General features: G+C 40.7%; 3 protein-coding genes across 4 annotated transcripts; 2 read left to right on the forward strand and 1 right to left on the reverse strand.

The window, feature by feature from the left end:
* Positions 1–431: 431 nt before the first annotated feature.
* On the forward strand, positions 432–5078 carry pym1 (PYM homolog 1, exon junction complex associated factor). Its single transcript, XM_029506723.1, has 3 exons — positions 432–577; positions 2723–2816; positions 3114–5078. Exons 1-3 carry the CDS (start codon positions 547–549, stop codon positions 3640–3642), a joined length of 654 nt encoding a protein of 217 aa, XP_029362583.1. The 5' UTR covers positions 432–546; the 3' UTR covers positions 3643–5078.
* Positions 5079–6271: 1193 nt separating this feature from the next.
* On the forward strand, positions 6272–9177 carry LOC115046615 (matrix metalloproteinase-19-like). Its single transcript, XM_029507103.1, has 9 exons — positions 6272–6364; positions 7076–7164; positions 7295–7425; positions 7545–7757; positions 7888–8133; positions 8216–8317; positions 8426–8590; positions 8721–8848; positions 8938–9177. Exons 1-9 carry the CDS (start codon positions 6272–6274, stop codon positions 9175–9177), a joined length of 1407 nt encoding a protein of 468 aa, XP_029362963.1.
* A 995-nt stretch (positions 9178–10172) lies between these two features.
* Positions 10173–15381, reverse strand: LOC115046599 (transmembrane protein 198-like). 2 transcript variants are annotated; one of them, XM_029507080.1, is made up of 5 exons: positions 15247–15381; positions 13702–14013; positions 11554–12129; positions 11317–11444; positions 10682–10831 (listed from the first exon to the last, which is right to left on the reverse strand). In XM_029507080.1, the coding sequence occupies exons 2-5, from the start codon at positions 13853–13855 to the stop codon at positions 10682–10684; spliced, it is 1008 nt and encodes a 335-aa protein (XP_029362940.1). In that variant the 5' UTR covers positions 13856–14013; positions 15247–15381. The 2 variants fall into 2 exon arrangements, with proteins under 2 accessions (XP_029362941.1, XP_029362940.1); XM_029507081.1 differs by lacking the exon at positions 15247–15381 and having other exon boundaries at positions 10173–10831; positions 13702–13855.
* Between the last annotated feature and the right edge of the window lie 533 nt (positions 15382–15914).

A 15914-nucleotide genomic window follows, 5' to 3' on the forward strand; every position in this document is an offset into this window, starting at 1 on the left:
GATATTCACACAAGTATTTAGAGTACTTCTTTATATATATATATATATATATATATATATATATATATATATATATTTGTTTGATACATTTTTCCTTGGTACTTCTTGAACATCTTTCACAGTGAAACACAATAATTTCCTTGTGTGGTATCAGGACGTCAACTTGAGTTAAGTTTCACAACTGAATGGTGTTTAAAAAAAAAAAAAAAAAGCAGCTAGCAATCCGCACCTGGCAACCCACCGCCCACGACGTCATGCCGGGATCGAAGAATAGGGTTCGCTCGGTTTGGCGACCGGCACCGCCCGATTCCACTCACGATTAGCTGCCGGTTTTTTTGTTTGTTTTGTTTTTTGTTTTTTGTTGTGTGACATGCCGGGCCACGACTTTCCCTCTTTTAGCTACATTTAAATACATGTAATGACAGCTCTCACCTGGTGAGCAGAAAGACGTCTGAAATGTTTAAAAGGCTGCAGTTTTATCCGTGTCGGCTCTAAGCGAGCGGAGGGGACGTTTGAATCCTGAGCGGGGCGGCGCGTTACTCCAAAATGGCAACTCCGTATGTGACAGATGAATCCGGTAAGGCTAACTGCATGTGCTGGACTATTGTCTAACTGCGACAAAAACCTCCATCCCCACGCATGGAAAATAAAACGGAGGCCGACTCTCTCTTTTCCATGTGATAACAGCGACAACAACCCGTTAAACAACGTTGTTTTGCAGCTAGCCGATGCTAATCCTAGCTAAAAATGGCTAACAGTAAATGCTCCTTAGCTTAGCTGGTAGCTAGCACCCGTCCGGACTTAAAACTGTTAAAATATTGAAATGTGTACTCGTATCGCTGCCACGGACACACTCACCTCATCACTCGGGCAGTTTTATGAATATCATACAGTTAATAATACACACTTTGTGTTTTACTTTCCGAATATCTGCCCATTACCCTTAAGCTAACGCTAATTAGCGTCTTCTGCTGTCACTATGTGTAACTTTGGTGTTTATGAGCCAAAAATCACTCACTGGCCACGTGGATTATTATAATATGTGAAGAAAGAGGTTATTACCAGGCAAACTACTACACAAGGATGCTTTAAGGAAAGCTACACATGAGGAAAGAAGACCTGGGAAAGTAGGAGTGAGCAGTGTTGATGAAATCCTTTAACACATTTTAACATCATAATACAATAATAAAAAAAAAAGTTCATAAATGTGTATAGCTAAGCAGGCAGGGATGTCTGCCACAGCTGATGAAGTGCACTGAGTGCATGGTACACTTCTCTGCTGATGTTTTAGCATAAATAATGCTAACATACATAAAAACTTTGGTGTGACTGCCTTTGGAAATAGAGCTAGGTCTCACTTTTTGTTTTTTGTTTTTTGTTTGTTTTTCCAAGATACTTGGCGTGTAAGTTGTTGTGAGAAGTTATCTTAGAATCTGAGTGCCGTCTGTGTCTCCATCCAACCTCAGACTGAGTCCATGATGCAGAGGTCAGGGCTGTAGGACTCCTTGTTCTTCCTGTCTGTGGAGATGGTTCTTCACGGCCCTGTTGAAGTTATTTGTGAGGTCAAATGCCTCCTAGATTATATAGAGCGATGGGTAACTATATAAAAATGTCCTGTGGAACACCTTAACAGATTGAGAATTGAAATAAAATAGTTCAGGAAAGTGATCTAAAGCATTCTTCTGAATTAATTCACAAGGTTTTTCCAACCTTTGTGGCATAAGACCCCTTAAAATACAGCAAAATGTAGTTCCAAATCCAGGCGAGAGGCACAGCTCCACTTAAGAGTGAGTATCTCCTCTTTGTTTGTTTAATAGTACAATGGATACTTAATGAAACAAACAGAACATTATTAAAGCATGAGTGTTCCTGCCAGTAGTTAGTTGCCACAATGAAAATACATTCCAATGCCTCTTTTATAATACAGCTGGTGAGGAGCTCCTTCACACAATACTTCTGCCTAAAGATACTCTTGAGATTTTGGGCTTTAAATATTATACATAATCATATATATTGATATTTATTTGAGGTGACATTGAATGTGTGTGTTTACAGACACATCCACACAGTTTGTCAAATTTTGAGGTGAAGCCTTGCAGGTTGAAGCTTTCAGCTCTGCATAGAGTGACATCTGCTGGTTCATAAAACCTGCAGCAACTGCACAACAACACCTTTTTGACTGTTCAGCTCTTTTAGTCTCATCTGTGTTAAATGTGTTATATAAAAAAAGTGTTCTTAGGTGCAGCAGTAAATACACAAACTATTGTGTGCTGTGCTGCAAGAAAATCAATAACAAATGCTAAGAAATTGCCAAATATCCTATAAGTGACTGGACTGGATGATGAGCATTAAAATTTGACTTTTATTCATTGAAGCCTACTTAACTACGTGGAAATGTTCCCTTATTTATGGTCATCACTCCTTTCTTACTTTCCTACTTGTGTATTTTATTTTTTTATGTGTTTTGTGTTAATTTTCAGGTATTTGTTTTGTCTTATCTTTTTTTAACCTCTCATCTAAAATATTGTTTATTATTATAATTAATAGCAATAATCAAAATTATCTAAATATAGATGATTAGAATTCTATTTACATTTCAAAATAAACATTGTAAAACGATGCAGAGACTGGACTAAGGAGGAGGACTACATCAGATGACATAATACTTTTAAGTTTTTATTCATGCAAACTTATCAGTGCTCTCTAAAATGTTTTTCATAAGGTAAATATATTGCTGCCACTCAGCGACCTGATGGAACTTGGAGGAAACCGAGGAGGGTGAAGGACGGTTATGTCCCCCAGGAGGAAGTCCCAGTGTAAATGCACCTCTCTTTTCTTGACAGTAGTAAACAGCACACCTCTTCTCCTTGTATTATATAATAGTCAACAAAATATTTTGGGGTTTGGACTAAAGGTTGAACAAAAGTGACATTTAAAGGTGTCTCCTCTGACTGAAGCACTAACAAACACTATCTTATTTGATTTTATAGCCGAAAACAAAAATTGATTCATTGGACGACACATTTGGCAGATTGATGACTAACAAATATCAGTAATGTGTCATATTTTTCATGTTTGTCCTCACTTTCTGCTTCCGTTTCTTGCCGTTTCAGTTATGAAAATAAGTATGTGAAGTTTTTCAAGAGCAAACCAGACCTGCCACCTGGCCTGAGCCCGTCTGAGGCCGCTCCACCAAAGCAGCAGCAGCAGCAGCAGCAGCAGAAGATGATCCCCGGCTGTGCAGACAGCGATGGCGTCGCGCTCTCAAAGTCGGCCAAGCGTAACATGAAGCGTAAAGAAAAACGGAAACAGCAGCAGCAGCAGGGCCAGGACGGAGATGTGGATGTAGATGCAGTTGGCGACGCCATCGAGAATGTGTCCATTTCAGAGAGCAGCGAGTCTGCGAGCAAGGCGGCGGCGCTGGCCTCCGCCTCACCTCCTGACGATTCCTCAGCAGCAACAGCAGCAGCCGAAAAAGCCAAGAAGATTAAAAACCTGAAAAAGAAGCTGCGACAAGTTGAAGAACTGCAGCAGAAAGTGGACTCGGGGGAAATAAAACAGCCAACAAAGGATCAGTTGGAAAAGCTCGGTCGGGCAAAGGCCCTCGAAGAAGAGTTACAGCAACTTGAGCGTGATTCTTGAAGCAATAAAAAGACAGAAGAGTCAGACAGACTTAACACACAAACTACATACTGAAACTGGGAAGGAGCCTCTGCAGCTGTGTGGTCATAGCTTCCATTCAACATATTCTACCTGTTTGATATTCATTATAACATGAAGACAGTCCCAGCTCCTTTAGAGCAGACTGTCAGGACGTCTCTAGCAGGCAGCACATCTTCAGACCTGACCAGCCGGTTTTTTAGATTCAGATTTCTGCATCATGGCTCCCGCTCATATACTTGTATCAGCTCAGCCATTCATTTATAAATACCTTTTAAAGACCTCATTGTGAATTGTTTTGTGCATGTCTGTGTTTTCCATTTTGTACTTTTCATAGCATCACGTATCACTTGTACATAAAATGGGTAAAAACATTTTATGCTGGAAGAGAATATAATTTGTGGAGCTATCTACTTTATTGTTTGGGTTATCGATTGGATGGCCTCTTGTCACATTAATGTTGAGTCTATACAGTCATGACATGAATTAAACCTATATGCTGTGTAAAATGTTTATTTCACATGGTTTATTAGTAGTTACATAAATAGCAGGATTTATTTTGGAAGTTAAAAGTTACATTTGTAGAAAAACTGCAGTATTTTGGCCTCATTGGGTATTTTGGAAACAACTTTACATTTAAGGTTAAGGCTGGTGATGTATATTTTGCTAGTTGTCAACAAATCCAGTATGAAAATACCACAACCAGCATTGAAGTGACAAGTATTGTGTGTGCAGCCAGAGCCTGATATAGCTTGTTCCTTTGTGCCGTAGAGCTATACTGTGCAAAATGATTAAAGACAACACAATGACCCACGCTGTTGCACCGAATGACATTCATCATGATAATCACAGACTATTTGTTCATACACCATGTTACATCTGTGAATACACCACAGTGTAGTGAGCAGCTGTTTTAGGAAGTCAAATGAATCTATACACTTATGGCCATTTCTTTTGTCCTCAGAAGAAACAAAACAATAAAAACAATGGCCAGCTTTGACAGTAAAAAAAAAATGTATTGCTCTGAGTTGAGCCTGTTAGTCCATGTTAGTCTTGTATCTTCGTAATGTCTGGGAACTTAGAACAGTTGGAATGAAAGCTGTGGATTAAATTTGAATGTCCCTTCAAATGTAATCTTTCTAAATCATTACAGTATGCTGTTTTGGTCCATGCAGGAGGACATCGTCATCCCGGCCCGTCACACCGTCAGGTCAACAACCAGACACTCGAAATTTACGGCTGCAGGAAATTCAGTCACAAACCAAATATGAACCAAATGTGCATATCTTTGGTCTTTGGACTGTGGGAGGAAGCCAGAGCACCCGAGGGAACCCACGCAGGGAGAACATTGAAACTCCTGTACATCTTCCTTTGCCGTTACAAACAAGAGGAAATGTAATGAGACATGAATGCATTAGAAACCAAACTGCCAATGAAACTTAAATGCAAAAATATATCTTGTTTCCTTCTTCTTTCTAGAGCAACCATTTCAATGTCAATCACTTAAAATCTGCACGCTAGTTGTGTTTTTTTAGTGTGAATTGTGTATATATCTTTTTGCCAATTTTAGTTTGAAGTGGCACACAGCTCCAGCTATCTGATCAGTCCAGCTTAAGTTTGTGGGAGGAAGTTTTGAGTAACATCTTAGAGGCAGAGCCCAAGACAGGAAACACCTCAGCAGACAAAGTTATTAGATTAAATAAGAGATAATGTATCAAAGGTGCCCTCCACTGGTGAGAAATCGCAGCCCGTCCAGGAAATGTAATAATCGCAACAGCTAACGTGAGTTAACTGTGTTTCCATCACCCATCTCACTTTTTATGAGCTGTGCTCCACAATGTTGAAGCAGAAAAGGAGGCGCCCTCTGTCTCCATTCAGAGGATGATTCGAAGCAATGGTTACACGGGGGCGTTATTGTTTCTCCTTGAATGGGCTCCTGCATTAAGAACATTATAATTAACTGTTGTCTCATAGAGGAAGTGCGGTCACTTGTTTTCTTTACAGGGTTGCAACCATGAAGTCGAGAATGTTCAGATTTATTTGGATCAAGTTTCACAAAAATCATAATTGAACAGTCTAGAGAAATAATTTGCTTGCAAAGTATTGCAGTTTAATTTAATAATAAAAAAGTTTATTTTCTCCATCCCCACCACAAAGACGTAAGTCATCGCCTTTAGCAGATGGTGGGCAGATAACAGAACTAATCCTTCATTTATTTGCTTCCTTTGACGTAAACAACATTACTCAAAAGTTATTCTTGCACGCTTGGAGACAAATGGCTCTAAACGATGGTGTATGAAGGCGTGATGGTGATGTTAGAGCTGGAAATATGTGTTTCTGTTGTCCACACATTCCTTGTAAAGGTTTATGATGTGGTTTTGAGGCAGACACTAAACAGACACTTGATGGTATAAAAACTGATTCCCTAAACTTGGACACTGTGTCTCGCTCTGATACAGGAACCCGTGAAGGACTAATATCCAGTCCGACATACATGGAGGAGCTTCAGTCTTCAGTGATACTTAGAAAGGATCAAATCTTATTTATTCATTGAAAAACTTTCTGTGTCGGATCTGATTCGGAATAGTTTGTAATTCTCAGCGACTGGAAAATGGGAAATAGACTGGAGTTAATGGTGCTTCTTGTTGTGATGACAGCTGCTTCATCTGCTGCCCTGAGCAGAGAAGAACAAACAGAAGCATTGGTAAGAAAATTCAGAAATATGAAAATGACGCAAAACTTTAAATATTATTGGAAAAGAAAGATGTTTATCATTCACACATTATCGGACTTGCTTCAATGGCAACTCCAACAAGCTGCTGCAGTCTTATGGCTACTCAGTAATTGCGGCCATAAAAAAGATAAATGTTTTTCAAGTGCTAACTATTACCATTGTTAACAAAGTTATTGAGACCTTGTTTGTTTTGTTGGGTTCTATCAACTGGACCAAAAATATCTTTTGGGTGATATTGGCGAGAGTCACCTCTTGGGCTTCACTGGGGAAGCTGTTGTTGTGAAAAGCAATAGTTTCTGTGCTTCCATTAACACCAGTTGTCCCTCTGGTAATGTCAATGCCTCCTGCAATCTCGCTTCTCAGAAGAGGTCAGCACTTTGAAAAACAAGTGCAAGAACTTTGTTTAAGCCTTGACAGCCTGTGGAAAATCAATAAAAAGGCTGTCCACACTCATCGAAGCATGGAAGTGAAGTTGATAAAATTAGCTCCATAACTAATTCCCGTTGTGAAAATGCTGGTTATGCATTGATTGTAATGATCCAGCAGTGTACTCACATTACACCCACAGGGCCCACTGTGCATAATGACTGCCTCACTTAAGTATATGTTGTTGCTAATACTGCGCATTAAATGATCTAAATTTGTCTCCGAACACAGTTACAATGATTTCTGTCTCTTCAGGCGTATTTGAGGACGTATGGCTACCTACACATCCCATTTCACAGCAAAGGCCAAAACCATTCACCTGAGGAAATAGCTGAAGCCACGAGGTGACTGTGCTTCATCCATTCCCGCCTTTTAAAAGCAGATGAATACTTTTTTGTCTGTTCTGACCTTTATCCAGGGTTTGGTTGTGTGTTTAAATCGATTCAGATGTCATAACATTTTTTTGTACGTCAGAATCTTTCAGAAAGCAGCAAATCTGCAGATTTCAGGGAAATTCGATTCAGCCACACTGGCAGCGATGAAGAAACCTCGATGCGGCCTACAGGACACCTTCAATACCAAGTCTCTCAAATATCGAGTCATGAGTGAGGAGCTGCCTTAATGCTACATCTTTGATATATTAACAAAGTGCATATTTTGTGTTTATAGCATGTAGATATATGATATCGATGAAAAGTCACTCCAGTGTTTCCTAATTGATCAGGTTACTGGCGTAAGAAGATTCTGACATATCGCATCTACAACTACACCCCGGACCTGGGCCAGAGAAAAACCAGTGTGGCCATCCAGAACGCATTTAAATACTGGAGTGCTGTGTCACCTTTAAAGTTCACGCAGTTGCAACATGGAAGAGCAGACATCAAGATCTCCTTTCACAGAAAAGATAAGACCTGTCCAGTTCCCTTTGATGGGCGAGGTAGGAGCAGCTGCCTTTGTTGAAAAACTGATTTTAAAATGGAACAAAATAAATATGCAACGGAACTTATGAGAGTGTTGTGATTTTCGTGACGCATGAAATCAAACCTGAGGTTTCGGCTCGTCTACAGGCCACGTTTTAGCCCACGCTGATGCCCCCGAATCGGGCATTGTGCACTTTGACGAGGACGAGCTGTGGACGGAAGGGAGGAACCACGGCTCCAACCTGAGGATCGTTGCAGCTCATGAGATTGGCCATGCTCTCGGCCTGGGCCACTCGCAGTATGACAGCGCGCTCATGGGACCTATATACAACGGATACCGCGCAGACTTCAAGTTGCATCCAGATGACATACGAGGGATCCAGGCTTTATATGGTGATGCCATTACAGCATTACGCTGCTAGCGCATGTTTTTTGAAGTATACTTAATGCAATGAGCAGCATCGTCTCCTTTCAGGGAAGCCAGAGGCTAGTCTTCCGTCCAGAAATCCAGGTCAGCCAGTGCCGGGAAGAGCTATCGTGGATCCCTGCAAGGACACACTAGATGCAGTTATGATGGGTATGTATGTCTCTGCTTTTGGCTTAAGACAAAATATCAGCTCGGTAATTTCCCCTGAGAGGGAAATGGATCTACGGATAATCTCTCTCCTGCTTGGTGTTCCCATAGGCCCGTTGCGTAACACATATGTTTTCAGCGGTCAGTATGTGTGGACAGTGTCCAGCTCTGGCTACAACTCTCCCATTCAGATCTCAACACTTTGGAAAGAGCTGCCAGGGAAGCTCGATGCAGCTGTTCACTCTCAGCGGACTGGAAAGTCCTATTTTCTGAAAGGTGGATTCAATTTCATACTTTCAAGATTTCTAACAGGAGAATGGTACACAATTCTAACAGGATCAGTTATAGTCAGTGTTATCGCAGTTTTCACAGAATGCTCCCCTTCTTTCCGAATGTCCTGTCACAGACGACAAAGTCTGGAGATACACGGCCTTCAAACTGGACCACGGCTTCCCCAAACGCCTGGTCAATATTCCTGCAAAGGTTGACTCAGCCTTGTACTTCAAGAAGAACAAAAAGCTGCTGTTCTTTAAAGTAGGTGCTAAAGATTACATCTGCCCCAGTTTGATTTCAGACATCTTTCCATCGACTATCCAAAATAACGGGTGGACTTCTTGTGTTAGGGATCTGGATACTGGCAGTGGGATGAGGTGGGGCCGACAGACTTCAGTTCATATCCCAAACCCATCGGACAGCTCTTCTACGGCGCACCCAGCAACATCGATGCTGCTTTAACGTGGAACAACGATCACATTTACGTGTTCAAAGGCACAAAGTTCTGGCGTTTAAATCAGAACAACCAAGCAGTGCAGAAGGCCTATCCTCTGAGCATCGCCTCACACTGGATGCAGTGTGACGACTGAGCCACGAGGGGCCAGCAGGAATCCGACACAAACCTGATCCTGCACAGAGAGAGCAGGACGCTCCTTTACACGGAGCCGGACAGCGTTCAGCATGCTGCAAGGATCAGAGCACAATTAGGGCTTTTGGGTAAAAATGAGCATGAATTAAAAAAAATAATTAAAAAATTGCATAATATTATGTGGCCTTTGTTTGTGGCGATAAAATAGTATTATTATCTAAAAGGTGACTCAGAACAGATATGAAAAGGCTGGATGTTGCCATTCACTGTGGACATAAAGCAAAAACCAACGGATCAGTAAAGTGGAGAAAAAGGTTTGGCAAAATGTAAAACGATAAATGAATACACAGATTATTTTCTCCAAGAAAAATCACAGAACAAAAAGATACTCTGTCTTGACAGACTGCTCACATAAACTGCAATTAACTCTAGTTTGATTATCGGTTTTTCGATTTGCTAAGTTTCAGTCAGTTCAAGAATCTTTTAACAAAAGATGGCTGCGTGATTTAAAATGAAAAACAACCAAGCTGACGGGGAAACAGCAGTAAAGGGCAAACTGCAGTCTGTCTAATGCCTCAGCTGAAGTTCATTTCCAATTTTTGTGAAATTTCGTGGAATTGCAATTGTAACTGCAGACTTTGTAGTATGTGACTGGTATTATTCATATTACATTTGGTGTTTAAATCACACATTCAACTTTGGATTAAATTACTGCAAACTTAATTATAATACAAGGAATGCCAAAAGACAAAGATTTTTTTTGTTTGTTTTCCCTGTCAATTGTCCAAACTGTGTAATTTTCGTATCTTTGCATCAGGCTGGTAATAATGATGAAAAATCAAGCTGTAAATTGTGTAAAATGTGGGTATAACACCTTTTATATCTATGATTCTACCTTAAAACTCCACTGTTAATGTAAATATTTTCCTTCAGGCGGTATTAGAAAAAGACTTTTATACATTTTGAAAGATGAAATAATACATTCTTTATCTCATTATTGTAACATTTTGCCAACATTGGCTGTTTTACTCACACGCTGTTTTAGCTTTCACAGAAATTAGAGCAAACATTTAACAACATTAATCTGTGATGCTGTCAGGTCAGAGATTTATTGGTTTATTCTCCATTTGTCTCATTCATAGTCTTCATTTTATTGCATGTGCTGTTATGAATTCATTGCTTGTAACCATAAACTTCAAACCCTGACTAATCTACACGCACGCTGAAAATCTATGTTTGCATCCAAAAGAATGAAGAACTTCCACAAGAGAATATAAAGTAATTTCACAGTTGTGTTTTGGAAAACAGACGTGTCTGTGAGATAAACCATTTGATCATGTGGGTGTCTCATTATTTCTCGCTGTCATCAGTCAGAGGATGATCTCCACACATCTGGAGTTACACGTTGATTATCGTCTGACGAAGCTGAGGTGGATCCACGGCAGCAGGCGCAGTGATTCACAGATGTCCCACGTTCTTTTAAATGTTCACGGCTCAAACATAATTCAGACTGTGAAAACAGGGGAGGCGGCAGTCAGAGGCACCATGGAGCCCGTCTCAAAGTCAAAGTCAATTAACGCATGTGTGACAGTGCTGACGCTGCTGGTGGAGGAGCCCGTTCCCATCTGACGCTCCTGAAGGCTCTGGAGGTAACTCTGAAAGACCAAACAAGCAAGACACATTGTTACAGCACTGACCGCCCACTGTGAATTGATATAATCAACATTTACATCATTTCATTAAGAACATTACTCATTTTGAGATACTCTTTTCACTTTATGCTACTCTGCATTTCTACCACGTGACATTTAGGAGCAAAATACTTTACTTTTCAGAGTACTATAGTTATTTGACAGCTTGAGTCAAATACTACTTAACAAATAAAATGCATTTTATAAAACAAGATTTGCAAACTTGGCAGGTTTAGGAACAATGATTCCTTCTTATAGAGCTTAAAATAGAGCTTAGTGCACCAGAAATAAAAATGCAGAAATATAATAGAAATTTTATATATATATATATTTACTTTATACTCAAATTACTATTTGCTCATAATATTTACACATTTTATTCCCAGTTTAGAGTTTCTCTCTAAATTGGTTGGAAGGATAATCTGGGGCTGGATGACTCAGCCACTGACCGGTGCCAGCACGTCTCCAGCGTAACGTTTCAGGGGCGCAGGTCTGCGCCGACGATGCGTTTGAGGTCTTCTCTTGCACTCTCTGTATCCGTGCTTTGTACCATGTTTCTTCTGTCTTTTGTTTGCAGCTGGGAGGAGAAAAGAAAGTAATGGTGAGCGTGTAGCATCACAGATGGAGGCATTTAACTTTGGTTGTTTAAAATGACAGCCTGAGCTTTGAGGTGGAAATAAACTCACCTTCTGTGTGTGATATTCCTTTGGCAGTAAACCTCCACTGCACTAACACACCTATAAGACTCATAACGGGACAAATTCCAGTGATTGTCCAGTTAAACCAGCACAGTGGACGTGGGGCAACTTGACAAAACATGTCGTACACCTGATCTGGCAGCACAAATGTCCCCACCACATAATCCACGCACAACATCACAGTGGTCGCTCCAAACACTGACGTGTAGAGGACGCTGAACAGTTTCTGCCAGTGAAGTGTGACGACAGCAGTTGTGATGCCTGCGGCCAACACGGCACTGAGAGGCACCCAGATGGGAGTGAGGCTGTGAAACTGACCGATAACCACCAGGACAGCGAGAGAGAGCAGGCTCCCCAGCTGGAGGCCGCCGAGGACGAGTCCCATAGTCGGCACGAGCATTGTCATCAGCCCGCACAGCACGCCCAGCCCCAGGCCGATCCCCGCCTGGGTCCCTGGCCCCAGCTGGACGTCCAACACGGGCTCGTTGTGGTACAACAGGAGCATGGCTGCCGTGCCAGAGATGAAGCCAGAGAAGAACATGACCATCCTGAAGCAGCGGTATCCTGCAGAGAAGATTAGAGGAAAGGTCAGCTGCTCAGCTAAACACACAATGAACTTCAGCATTTTGGTGCTGCTTTTGCATGTGCACGATGCAAAGCACAGTCACACAGTGAAAATCAGGTTACTTCATGTTAGCACCGATTTTAGTCATTAATACTAAATCTACAGTGAATCCTCTGAATCACTGCAACATGTGTTTGAAAAACATTTCTCACCCAGTGAGAACACAATACAACTGCCACGCAACTACCAATAAAGGAAAAAGAAATAAAAATGGAGCTTCTTTGCTTTTAATCGTGTTAATTAGGTATGACTAATAATGATTTACATTAGGCGTGTTGTATTTTACAGTAATTGCAAATTGAATAAAATATCTAAGGTTTGGTGTCCACAATAAGAACTAACATGCATGGATGGCAGTCAGACCGTAGACTACATCATCTGCGTTTACAGTAACATAGCAGATTCAGTGAGTTAAATCATGTTTTGTGCCTTCTCTGAATCATTACTGGCTTTTCCTCTGCGGTTATTTATGTAACAGTTTTGTTTGGCCAAATCAATTTCAAAATACCATAAACGCAACGTAGCATATAGCACACTGCGTACTGTACGATACATTCAAGAGAGGAAGTGTACTGAAAATAAACAAGTTCATTGTGGCATTTGTTTGTTAATCAGAAGCTAGAGGGCAGAAGTCCGACTGGCTTTGTTTGCATAACGCATTGGCCGAAGCCAAACACAGAGGTAACTTTGCAGACTACTACTTCGGCGCTCAAACCGGTTCCTGAGCATTTAACAGAAACCTCATTTGGATATTTTTGAGCTACAACGATGAGAGCTGCTTACAGAACGCTGCTTGTTGCAACACATTGCTGAAAAATTGGTCCCATTGTCTATGTCCAGCTCCAGCATCTGCCATTTCTCACAGCTGTGTAATAATAAATAAAAATGGAAGTATTTCTCTCTCCTTTTCTTCACAAATTACATAAAGAAAACTGTTTTCACCTGCACAGCTGGCACTGCTATTTTCCTTCAAATTATGTTATTTACTTGTATAAACCTCCCCACAGTCGACCCCAACCCTGAAGGACTTACTGGAAGCACAAAAAAATTGAGTGTGTGTTTGCATAATGTCACGTTTTAGGGAGCAAGTCCACAAAACATGCAGCTCCACCTCACTGCTTGTTTATTGTGTTTGTGCCAATCGAAATAAAGGCAGAAGGAATGTTTCGTCCTCATACAGCTCTGTAAACTGAAGTTACCAGGACAAAGACCAAACACGAACATGTGCAACAGGTGGAACTTCTCCCACGCTGCCTCTGTCACACTAAGACACACAACTACCCATCTGTTTGGTCCAGCTTTGGGCTCATCCATCCTAAACCCCCTGCAGCCTGCAGACACCTGCTACAGAGGGTTTAAGTTGTCAGGTGACCAGACCAAACACGCTGAGTATAAAAACGGGACCAGAGAGATGTTTGAAACGTGACGTTAAAAGAAAGGCCAACAGCTTTAAAAACTCTCCTCTCCACTTTGATATAACAAGCTTTGGCTCCAGTCTCACGAATACGTACCGAAAAAGCAGTAGATGAGACCAAAGGAAAGGCAAACAGAGCAGACGACGGATGGGATGACCTCATACTTCATATTAATCTCTAGCGTGCACATGTCCACTTCAGCTAAGTTGGCTCCGGGCTCCTCGGTAATGTAGACTGAAGGTACTGCCATCTTGGAGGATTATTTCTCCTGTTGCTGTGTGGCTGGTCTGGACGAGAATCCGCTTTGTTCATTGAAAGAGGGAAACTGCAGCGTCCTGCATGTGGCATCCAGGGAAAGAGGAAACTCCTGAATGAAGAATCTGGACAAAATACCTTCCTGCTGTGCACCTGCAAAAAGAAGAGAGTGTTTTCAGCTCCATGGCAACAACAAACATGAATTCAACTCTGGCTGTTCCAAGTCAGACATTTTTTGTCCAGGGAGCAAACTCTGTCAAAATATTCCTAAGAATTAATGTGACATTTCATTATGCTTCCAAATAAAGCTTTATTTATGTGAGTGTATGAGAGGTTACAGCTCTTTCCCACACGTGTAAACATCTGTTCAGGAAGCAGTGATGGAAACTGGGGATCTCCTCCAAGTTTCTATTTCCTGCTTCTTTTGTTCAAGAGCAGGATGCAGATGAGGAAATGACCTGATTAGTAGTTCCACCGTCATAGAGACTTTTTGTTCTGGGGCTGTTGTTAAGCAATCTGCTTAGTGAACAATACAACAAAAGCAAACAGCACAAAAGTATTACAACATATACTAAAGCTTCTTCAAAACATTAACAACCAGCGATTGAGAAAATATTAATCTTTTACTGCTATAAATGTACATCTAACAATATCAGTCATACATTAAAAAATTCATGCTATGATAGTACAAAAATATTCTTTAAGTAACAATGTCACTTCAGTAACCTTTGGTTTGCTTTTGAATTTCTGATTTACAAATCTTACTTTAAACTGCAATAATATATATATATAATACTTTTAAGAACAAGTGAATGGGTGTAGTTTCTGGCACTGATACATTCATAAATTAAAATGAATCACTATGAACTATATTTTCTTACCTCAAATAGACCAAAACATCTTTAACTTTGCAAAGGCCTGCGTCATGTTTGCAAGCCCCCCTTATCCAAGTTCATACTATGACTGTCTACCTTCAGCTCGTGCGTATTACTGTAAGGACCTTTTAAGCCGTTCAGGCAGATACCACAGTCAGCAAATGGAATTAGAGGAGCTTTATAAGGTGAGTGATCCTCCTGTCTGCGTGTGTGTCCTTTTTTAAAGGTGAGCGCAAAACACAAAATTAGTTGCACTTTCTAAACTTTCAAAATAAGAATGAACGCCCTGCAGAGGTTGAAAAGCTACTGAGATAATCCTCTTTATATTGGTTTGATATATTGTGAAATTCTGTGAAGAAAAATTTTATTTATCTTACTTTTTTATACAATAAATCTCTTGCATTATAATCTACAAGAATCCAAGAACTTCTTATCAAGAGAGATAAAAACATAACACATAATCTTTGACAAAGAAAAACATGAAATGAGGAATAATATTTATATGACCTACCTGGAGTGAGTCATATCTCCACAGAGCATATGGGAGCTTTATCAGAGGAAGAGAAGTGTTTTCTCTGATAGTTTCCAGTGAGCCCAACAGGGAGCGAGCTGTCAGGACTTTGTCAGGAGTCTGCAAGCTGCGGGTGAGATTCAGAGTACGACGCACTCATCTGTGCTCATGTGAGCAGCTGACGCCCGACACTGAGAGAGAGACCATCTGCCCCCAGCGACAGCAGGAGGCTGCTGCCAAGTCCAAGGCCGAGCCAGCAGAGAGTTCAGCTCTCTCTACCCATCATCCCACTGGAGCCTCAACTTTAAATGGGTTATAGCTGCGGATCCTGATTTGACCCCTAAAATGTCAGTTCAGAGACTTTCCTAATTCATCTCATTTGGCCTTTTTGTTATTGGATTTCTTCTTTATGCTCGTGGTCTGTAACTTATTTTTTGGCAGCCTTACTACAGTTTTTTTTTTTTTTTTTGACACAAACTTGTCTGATTAACCCTCCAGCATCACCATGAGAGTTGCTTTTCTGATTATGAACACAAAACAGCAAAAAAATTATTGGTCACTGTGACATTTTAAATTGTACAAACTTTGGAAAAAGTTAAATCCATTTGGTGATAAAATACAAATAGCACTAAATAATGTGTTTAGTGCTAATTAGCACATTTTAGCAT

Source organism: Echeneis naucrates, chromosome 7 (assembly GCF_900963305.1).
Source record: "Echeneis naucrates chromosome 7, fEcheNa1.1, whole genome shotgun sequence".
Classification (NCBI taxonomy): domain Eukaryota; kingdom Metazoa; phylum Chordata; class Actinopteri; order Carangiformes; family Echeneidae; genus Echeneis; species Echeneis naucrates.

Coding starts and splice junctions, on each gene's coding strand:
- pym1 (XM_029506723.1), top strand. CDS start 547: ATGGCAACTCCGTATGTGACAGATGAATCCG. Junction 578..2,722: donor GTATGTGACAGATGAATCCG/GTAAGGCTAACT, acceptor GTTTTTCATAAG/GTAAATATATTGCTGCCACT. Junction 2,817..3,113: donor CCCCAGGAGGAAGTCCCAGT/GTAAATGCACCT, acceptor TTGCCGTTTCAG/TTATGAAAATAAGTATGTGA.
- LOC115046615 (XM_029507103.1), top strand. CDS start 6,272: ATGGGAAATAGACTGGAGTTAATGGTGCTTCTTGTTGTGATGACAGCT. Junction 7,165..7,294: donor GAAATAGCTGAAGCCACGAG/GTGACTGTGCTT, acceptor TTTGTACGTCAG/AATCTTTCAGAAAGCAGCAA. Junction 8,134..8,215: donor AGGGATCCAGGCTTTATATG/GTGATGCCATTA, acceptor GTCTCCTTTCAG/GGAAGCCAGAGGCTAGTCTT.
- LOC115046599 (XM_029507081.1), bottom strand. CDS start 13,855: ATGGCAGTACCTTCAGTCTACATTACCGAGGAGCCCGGAGCCAACTTA. Junction 11,445..11,553: donor AGGAATATCACACACAGAAG/GTGAGTTTATTT, acceptor TTCTCCTCCCAG/CTGCAAACAAAAGACAGAAG. Junction 10,832..11,316: donor CTGGAGACGTGCTGGCACCG/GTCAGTGGCTGA, acceptor TTGGTCTTTCAG/AGTTACCTCCAGAGCCTTCA.